Source organism: Pteropus alecto, unplaced genomic scaffold (genome assembly GCF_000325575.1).
Source record: "Pteropus alecto unplaced genomic scaffold, ASM32557v1 scaffold98, whole genome shotgun sequence".
Classification (NCBI taxonomy): domain Eukaryota; kingdom Metazoa; phylum Chordata; class Mammalia; order Chiroptera; family Pteropodidae; genus Pteropus; species Pteropus alecto.
Window position 1 is genome coordinate 19,734,452 of NW_006443570.1, and position 8,726 is coordinate 19,743,177.

Sequence of the window (8,726 nt, forward strand, 5' to 3'; positions counted from 1 at the left end):
CCACACGTTCAGGCCCATGGAAGGATGCATCTGCCAGAGCCACTAGCTCTAGCCCTGCCAGACTCCAAGTGAGTAGTGCCCGGCGCATGGGTGTGTTGCCATAGAGACGACGGGAGCGCTGGATGTAGATTTCGATGTTTTTGTGTTCTAAAGAGGCATAGAGCTCCTCAATTTTGCGGGCTGGCAATAACTCCCCATGCTGCTTCCGAAGGGCAGCCACTTTGGCATCCAACAGCTGCAGCCTTTTGGCGCTCTCCTTACTTTCATCCTTCATTAGTTCATAGTTATCACGAAGTTTCACTTCAAAAATATCATCCAGGAAAACCCATGAGAAGTGCTGAACCTTCAAGAGTAGATCGGGTGGGAGTGGGGCACAGCTTGAAGAGGCCACAGCACGAGTTCCTCCTCGATGCAGCCCCTTCAGCCATTTCTGAACTCCCACAGCCTCATCCAAAGTTTGAGAAAAATCATACTGATAAGGAAACTCCACTGAGACTGAGCCCAGGGAGAGCAGCCAAACACGGTTCCGGAGGGTCTGCAGCACAGGGAAGGGGTTCCGGTGGAGGATCATCTCCTCCAGCTCAGGCAGCAGCTGCACTTCCACCTCCTTGAAGTTGAAAATGCTATTGCCATCAAATCCAGCAGCCAGCTCTGGACAGTAAGCCTGCAGTGAACCCCCATGCCGGGTCAGCGATACACTCTCCGCAGCCAGGGTAATGAATTTGTCCTCAGCTACAAAAGCTGTCAGCTTGGCTGTGCTCACCTCTAGTGTCAGGTTTAGCAGCCGCTTTGGTGGAGATGGCTCAGGGGGATGGCCTTCAGGCTCAGAAATGGTCCCTGGAGTCTCTAGTTCAAGGAGTGAAACAGTCTCAGGAAACAGAGTAGCTCTTAGTAAGTCTCGGCACTGCAGGGTAGCGAGGATGTGCTGGTACAGGTACATGTGATCTGGTGGGCTCCAGAGTAAGGTCAGCCCTGCACCACACTGAACCTTTAGGGAGCAAGAGAAAAGAATCTGTCAATTACCATGTCTCAGAACAGGAGAGATGGTAGAGATTATTGTACATGCATACGTGACTCAAGAACCATCTCCACTTCAAAAATATCATCCAGGAAAACCCATGAGAAGTGCTGAACCTTCAAGAGTGAAGTAGAAGTGAAGTCGAAGTCGTTCCTGAGTGAGTAAAAATATAAATTACCCTACCCCGTTGCCTTGTCCCCCTTAGCACTAATATGCTGAGCAAACAGTTCTTACTCAGTTTACATGTAAGAGCACTCGCACTTTTTTTTTCCTTAACTGGATTCTAAATTGTCTGAGAAGAGAGGCTATGTGTTTTAATTCTTTGCTATCTACCAAAGTACATCTGGTATATACAGCATGTACTCAATAAATCTTTTGGCTTTACGTTTCTACTCATGAGTTATCTTTCTATAACAGCCACACTCTGTATAATAACCACTGCAACAATCAATCTGAAAATGTTTCATTGCATCTTAACTAAATTTTTAAAAATAAAAACCACTGACCACTCAAGTCAAAACAGCAATGGACTTATGTGAAAGTATGCCTCAAAGAAGGGAGCAGAGTCCTTGCCAGCTTGAAAAACAAAGTCAGTTCTGAACAGCTACGCAGACGGAAAATTTTAATTTCAGTACACAAAAATTCCTTTCAGTCCAGCCTCTGAAAAGGAAACTCCTCAGTTTCCAAAAGAAGTTGAAGTATAACAAACAGGAAGATAGCCCACTCTCCTAACAGAGCCCCATGTCCATCTAATACCTTGAGAAAGATATTGGAAAGCCTCTCAAAACTTGCCAGCATCTCCATCTTCAGATCTCTTCCAGCCTCTTGATGACACAAGATCTTGATGTTTAAAAAGCCCCTTATTTTTCAGAGCTATGCACTGAAATATATACAGTTATTATTACGTGTCTAGTATCTGCTTCAAAATAATCCCAGAGCCAGAGGTGGGAGCAACTGGCAGAAGTATAGATAAAACAAGCTGATCATAAACTGGTAATTATTGAGGCTGAGTATGAATACGTGAAAATTCATATATTCTCTCTAGTTCTGTACATACTTTAAGTTGCATAATAATGAGTTAAAAATGTTCAAGACAGAAAAAAGAACATCAGATATTGTATTTCTCATAAATAAGTTTCACATGACTCGAAAGACTGGGAAATGCTTTAAACCTAGGGAAAATTCAACCTGACTCCATCACCGCATACAATCATTACCTCTAGAGAGCGGATGCTGCTGTGATAGGTGATGGAGAGCATGGAGAGGCTGAGCACTGGAGCAGGGATGTCAGGAGCCTTGCAACAGGGCTGCATCTTCTCTGTGACTGACTTCACCAGTGCAAGCACAAGACCTTGAATACCCACAGTGGAGGTTTCGGCACTTCCCAGGACAGTTAGTGTGTCCAGTCGGACCTCTGAAGCACCTAACATCCAGAAACCATGTCAGCCTTGATTCTCAGCTCTCATAGCAACTTCAGTCCTCACTCTCCTTCTTCTCTTCACTCTAGTTATCTTAATTCCCCGCAACTGCCTATGTTCATCCCTCATGTTTTAGGGAAATTTTTCCTTTCCCATCTTAACCTAACTAGATTTGGCAGGGCCAAAGAAGTTCCCTAACTCTTACAAATTGCCCAGAGATACACCAGTTACTCTTTGGAACTAAATACACAAGAACATTTAAGAAAAAAATGCATCTCATTCTCTTGATCAGACATCAAGGCTGTCTTTTTCTTACAAATCTTGCTTAATGCTTACCTTTTGTAAGCTCTTAAGAAATATCAAGAAGCCAAACAGTTATGCAAGACATTCCAACATCTTGAGCCTCTAACTTAGAAAAATTCCAGATAATCAGCTTCATTAAATGAGAAGGAACAGACTGAACCAAACCAGCATATAGACTGCCTGTCCTACTTACCAACCAGGGCAGAAAGGGTGAACAAGTTCATGTCCTCCACCTTCAAGTCCACCTTCCACAGTAATGACACAGATTCCCCAAATGAAGATTCCCTAGAGACTGCTGACTTTCCAGATTGTGGGCCCATCAAGGATAAGATCCGAGAGAGACATTGGGCACAGATGTCTGATGTTTCTACCTGTAGCCCTCGGATGGTACAATCAAGAAAGAGGGTATCTGACTGGGTGCTGGACAGGCCCAGAGGCTGGTTATAGCTACCCTAGAAAAGTAGCAGAGGGACCCCATTAAGAACATGCAGACACACAATTCTGCAATGCCCTGATACACTGCCTGCTGCCAGAAAGGCACACCATGCTCCAAAGCATGGCAGAATAAGGAAACCACATGGGCCCCTATTCACCAAAGTCTCCCCCTACCTGTAGTGTGAAGGAGTCCAGGACAAGCGCCTCGCCCCAAACATGCATATTGGGTGGATGGGGTGCCCGCTGAATGTGGGAGTCACTGCCCACACGCCAGCAGAGGTGGTCCACAGTTAGGACGCCCCGCTGATGGATACTTTGTGGCCTCAGGTGCTGGTAATCTAAACAAAGAAGGTGGGAGAGAGGTGTTATATGGAGCCACTATGGCCATCGATTGGGCCCAGCTCCACTAATGGATAGATTCTTGTTCCTTTTCCATCGCAAAGCCTTACCCAGACAGATGGAATTGAATCCCAAGGCAAAGGGCGGTGTATCTCCAAGCTGAATGGAAATGTTGACATTGGAGATGGAAGTGCTAAAGATGATGGGAGCCAGGATTTGGGGGAAAGTTCTGCATAGGACAAGACATCATTGTTTGATAAAGAACTATAGCTTCTTATCATGGAACAGATTCCTGAAGCTCTCAAAAGTCAGAGTGAGTTTTATTGTTATTCTCAGAAATAAATGCAACTAGAAAATAAAAGACTGAACTTATCAGTTCATTGCTACTCCCAATGGTGAATCTGCAGGGATGCCAGAAAGAGATATCAGGTTGAACCATGTGAAATTGCCATCTCATAGGTCAAATATTGTATAATTCAAACTAATACAACCAAAGAGCATCACTTCCAAGTCATTAACCTTAAGTTCTGAATGAGACACAATGCAAGCACTACACAAAGAGAAATATGGCACTGCTGATATGACCTGTGACCTTATATAATCTGAGGCAGACAAGATACTGTTTATCATTTAAGTTCAGTTAACAAACGTTTACTTTGTATAATAAGGCACTGTAATAAGCAATAAGAACATAAAAATAAAGAGAACATCATCCTACTACCACAGAGTCTAATTTAATGGGGAAGATATATAAAATAGGATTGCTATTGAGACTGGGACATTGAAACTGATTTAGAAAAATCAAAAACAGTCAAATACATACTTCACACAAAATGCCACTTTAGACCAAAAGAATTATGGAGAATCCACCTGATGAAATAGTGGCTGAAAAAGATTACACTGACCTTTTTTTCCTTTGCTTAAGAACAGATGAATTAGACCCTTGAGTCTCTAGTGCTAGCATGTGCAGCCAGAGAGAAAATTCCTGGTGCCGGTAATGAATAATACAAGTGTTCAGAACAAGGGAGGCTGAGAGGTCAATGGTGGTCACCTGGAAATGAGACCACCAGAACTAAGGGCTTGGGTTTTACCTCATAATGCAACGATGTAGAAAGAAAAGAGACAAAGGAATGATTCTTAGTACCACAATCATCTCACCTGCACACTAGCTTTGAGGGAGTTGAGGCAGACGATGCGCTGGCGGCTCTGGGACAGCAACAACCCATCTGTAAGGGCAGAGGGTAGATCAAAGAACACTAGAAGGGCAAAAGGTAAAACTAGGAAAGGATCAAAAGTAGGCAAAGAGATGAACAGACTGTTACTAACACTTAAAAGAGTTGGGGGTCATTTTCTCTCAGTATATTCCCTTCTTCCCCTCTCCACTGGTAATAAATTAAGAAGACTATGTAGCACACAGAGAAAGAGAGTGTGTGGTCCCTCCCATTCTCTCTTAAGTACCAGCACCCCCACCCATAAACCTTTCAGTAGGAGTTCAGTGCTCATCTGTGCCATATCAGAGTTTGCTGTGAAGCTTCGAAGGGGCAACTGATCCTCATCACGGTGGTATAGAAAATGCAACAACTTCAGTGTCCAATTCAGATGCCTGGACCAGAGACAGACTGTAACTCAGAAATATGTGGAATGCCCTTTCACCCCACAGACAAGCTCAGTGCAGCTGCTAGACTGGTTATTGAGACCCCAGTGTATAGCTCCCAACTATCACCCTCTACACTTCCGTGTCAGAAAAGATCTCACCTCTTTTGACTATTCATGGACAGCACCACACTTGTGTTCTCCATCTTCACCTTGACCTGGTCTGGCAGCTGGTGAAGGAGGTATATGCCAGGCAGAGTTGGCTCAGCCAAGTTCTCTGTCACCTCTGAAAGCATGAATGAATAATACAAGGACCATCAATCCTTAACACTCAAGTCTCCCCAAATGCCCTGCTCTCTTTGGCCAAAATCTCCCACATAAAATAAGCTAAGCAAATGCCAATCATAGGCCACGAGGCAAATATCCCAGAGATTCAGGTAGCTGCTTGTACTTCCTTCTCCAGAGTCTAAAAACTAGTATGGAGAAGAGACTGGTATAATAGAAAATGGACTTTAGGGCCAAATAATTTAAACCCCATTTTTCCTAGCAACTAGCTATGTGACTTCAGTCAAGATATATGTCTACTCTTCCTATGCTTCAGTGTCCTCAGTTGTGAATCGCTGAGGATTTAGGGAGAGAACATATATAAAACAAGTAATACAGGCCTAACTCATGATAATTATCCACTAAATGTTGGTTTTTCCATTTACCACAAGCAAATGCCCTATTTCCTCTAACTATCCTCAGGGTCCCAGGCCATAGTGACTAACAAATCATACCTAAATGAGTAGTGAGACCACTATTATTTTTCCCTACTTCCAAAATAACCTGAGATTATAACAGCTAAGAAGCTCACCGATTGGGGATTTACCTGAAAAGGGAACAGGTTTGGGTGCCAGGCCTGGGCCCTGGTGCAACAACTGACTATAGAAGAAGCCCTCATGCAGTTCAGCATGTAGTGTCCACACATCCACAGTGATGGCCTTCAGTTGCCAACTCCTGATGCCCACCTCTAGACACAGCTTTAGGGTCAGTGAGAGCTCTGCTAGGCAGGTGTCCTCCTGCAGAAAGAATAAGCTTTTAAGATGTGTATGTATATGGAGTATGGGGGTTTTGGTTCAAAATGCAGTGGTCTGGAACGACACTTTGAGGGAACTCCATAAGGACACCGAATCTAGAACATAAGCCCTAAGGTCCTTCATATCTTATGCACAGAGGGAAACAAGGCATCTGAATGATCACGGCATACTCACCAACTGGCCACTCTTTAGAACTTTGCTGTTGATCTGACTTAGGCTCACTTCACATTTTAGTCTGGGAAAGGAAAAATATTAAGAGCATATGGCCACTGTCCTCACCATTTACCTTCAATCAAGCTTTGTTGGCTGAAAGAGACAAGGCAAACAGCAGTGCCTAATCTTATAGCCCCTCCTCAAATTGCACAAAATGAGAACTTTACACCTTGATAAGAAGACCCTGACATCCACCCACTCTGAAATAGCTATAAAGCAAGAATGGGACCACTAGACCCTCTTCTACCCAGTGTTTACCTTTTTCCATCACTATCCAAAAGAAAGCTGCTTTCTCTGATCTGAATATGCCACAAGGACTCAGAAGTAGCCACCTTGAGAACCATGATGTTTATAGAATCTACGTGAACGGAGAATAGCTGGAAGAACCAAAGAGGAACAATAATCACTGTCAAGGCACTGCTCTTCCTTTCCAGCAGAGAAAGAATAAGACGCAGCTTTTAGTCTTATGCCCCACAAATAGAACAAAAACCCACCCATGACTCCAAACCCAGCCATTCCTAGCAGTCCCAGAAAGTGGGAGTAGTCTCACCTGGCAGAAGATCCTCAGTAAGGATGGGCTAAAGGACAGCTCCTTTTGGTGCACCCCACTGCTCTGGGAGAATGGAGCAAACAGGCCAGAAACCCTCTGCAGGTCCGTTCTGATACGCACTTCTCCAAAGCACAATGCCACATAGCGTCTGCCCAGAAGAGAACCTCACTGCCATCAGGCTCATCCTTTCCATAGCACTCTCTTCCCCTCCCTCACATTCACTCTCTCATTCTCCCTAAAAATGTAGCTCAAATCGTGGAGGATAGTCTCATAGCACTTATCAATATGTCTCACAAAGATAGTAGCTTCCAGGCTAACCAGGAGACACCAAGCCAAGAACCCACATTCCTTCTTGGATTGTGAGGTCTCATTCTACAAACCAAAACCCAAAATATTCTCCAAAGGAAGGGTGAGGATATAGGGTACTCACGGCAGATCGTGGCTAAGGAGTTTGCTGGAAATCCACAAGCTATCAATTTCCTAAAACAGTACAGGAGAAAGCTTTGTACATTAGCTGCTACGTAATGCACAGGCAGCTTGACAAGCCAGGAAAGGTTCTAGGAAAAGAAAGAAGTGCTACAGCCCTTTGACTAAATACCCTCCATTCCATTTCAACTAGCTTCTCTCTTCAGCACTATATCCTGCTCCTCACAATGATGTTAGTAATTCTCTTTTATGGATAGGTTGCCCTGTTTCTCCTCTTAAATTAGAGCAGTAAGCTCTTCTATTTCCTGTTATCTTTGTTTTGTGCTTTACTTCTGTATCTTTTTTATGTGCCTTGGACACTGTGACTGATAAGCATTCTTAACTGAACAACTTACATCAATCCCAGTGTTCCCAAACTATAAGATCATCTTGGCAAAGAGGTGGCAAGACTGGGTTAACTAGGAAAGCCAACCAGAAATTTTTTTAAAAGGAAATTAAAAGTTGAAATTCAGCTGGATCAACCCCACACACATACCCAGGGAGTTCCCCAAGACTCACCACTGTTTGCTGGTGTTGCTGAAACTTAAGGCTGACATTCTGTATCCAAAAAAAGGAGCCAATCTTTAGCTCCGCCTGCAGCTTCTGCTGACACCACTTGGTGGCCAACCGGACCACAAGCCACCTGCAGAAAAATCCCTGTGAGTTCATAGGATCCTCTCCCAATAATGGCTTCCTTCATCCCTTGCTGGTCCTAGAAGCCCTTGCAAAGGGTCAAGTCCTGAAGACGGGTCTTCTGCGCAACTCTCTTGTATCCCAAAACACCACTCTGTCACATACATTCAGAACTCTAGCTCGGAGTGTCCTCTCCACCCATATGAAATCAGACAAACTAAACTCCACCTGCTAAGTTAGGGACAAAGGAAGAAACCCTTCAAATCTTTAGGAACCCCACAAGTAGGTCTCAACAGGAGTCGAAGTACAGGCAGCCGTGTCAGATGTGCCATTACACGCTCCCCAAAGGATCTCTGTCTTCGCCCTCCAGACAGGTGTCCGTAAGAAGGCACTGTGGGGGTCACACCCGGCCAGCTCAAATGCCGCTCTCCCCTAGACGGCCAGACCTGTTCCGGCTTCCTAGGGCAAGGCTGCAGATGCCCTCTGCGCTCGGTGAAGGGGACACCCAGGGGCATGTAGAGCAGGAAAGGTAGACCACTGAGTTAGGCTCCTTACAAACACCCACCCACCCCCCATCCCCCTATTCAGCTCCCAGGCTCAGCATCTCCTCAGGCCTCGCCTTCTCGCTCAGTCTCCCCGACTCCCAGCTCCTCCGCTCCTGCTCCAGCTCTGCGCCCCCG

At 44.8% G+C, this 8,726-nt stretch overlaps 1 protein-coding gene across 1 annotated transcript in view; it reads right to left on the bottom strand.

The window, feature by feature from the left end:
• Window positions 1–8,726, bottom strand: part of KIAA0100 (KIAA0100 ortholog) — a 24,364-nt gene that overhangs the window by 15,332 nt on the left and 306 nt on the right. Inside the window, exons 2-16 of the mRNA XM_025041620.1 lie at window positions 7,933–8,056; window positions 7,379–7,428; window positions 6,949–7,096; window positions 6,657–6,775; window positions 6,360–6,420; window positions 5,978–6,167; window positions 5,269–5,392; window positions 4,992–5,116; window positions 4,672–4,739; window positions 4,419–4,564; window positions 3,624–3,742; window positions 3,349–3,512; window positions 2,933–3,191; window positions 2,236–2,441; window positions 1–988 (exon numbers count right to left, since the gene is read on the bottom strand). The exon at window positions 1–988 is cut by the window's left edge and continues 99 nt beyond it. Of these exons, the coding sequence (XP_024897388.1) occupies window positions 1–988; window positions 2,236–2,441; window positions 2,933–3,191; window positions 3,349–3,512; window positions 3,624–3,742; window positions 4,419–4,564; window positions 4,672–4,739; window positions 4,992–5,116; window positions 5,269–5,392; window positions 5,978–6,167; window positions 6,360–6,420; window positions 6,657–6,775; window positions 6,949–7,096; window positions 7,379–7,428; window positions 7,933–8,056 (2,891 nt within the window). The remainder of the gene's footprint in view (window positions 989–2,235; window positions 2,442–2,932; window positions 3,192–3,348; window positions 3,513–3,623; window positions 3,743–4,418; window positions 4,565–4,671; window positions 4,740–4,991; window positions 5,117–5,268; window positions 5,393–5,977; window positions 6,168–6,359; window positions 6,421–6,656; window positions 6,776–6,948; window positions 7,097–7,378; window positions 7,429–7,932; window positions 8,057–8,726) is intronic.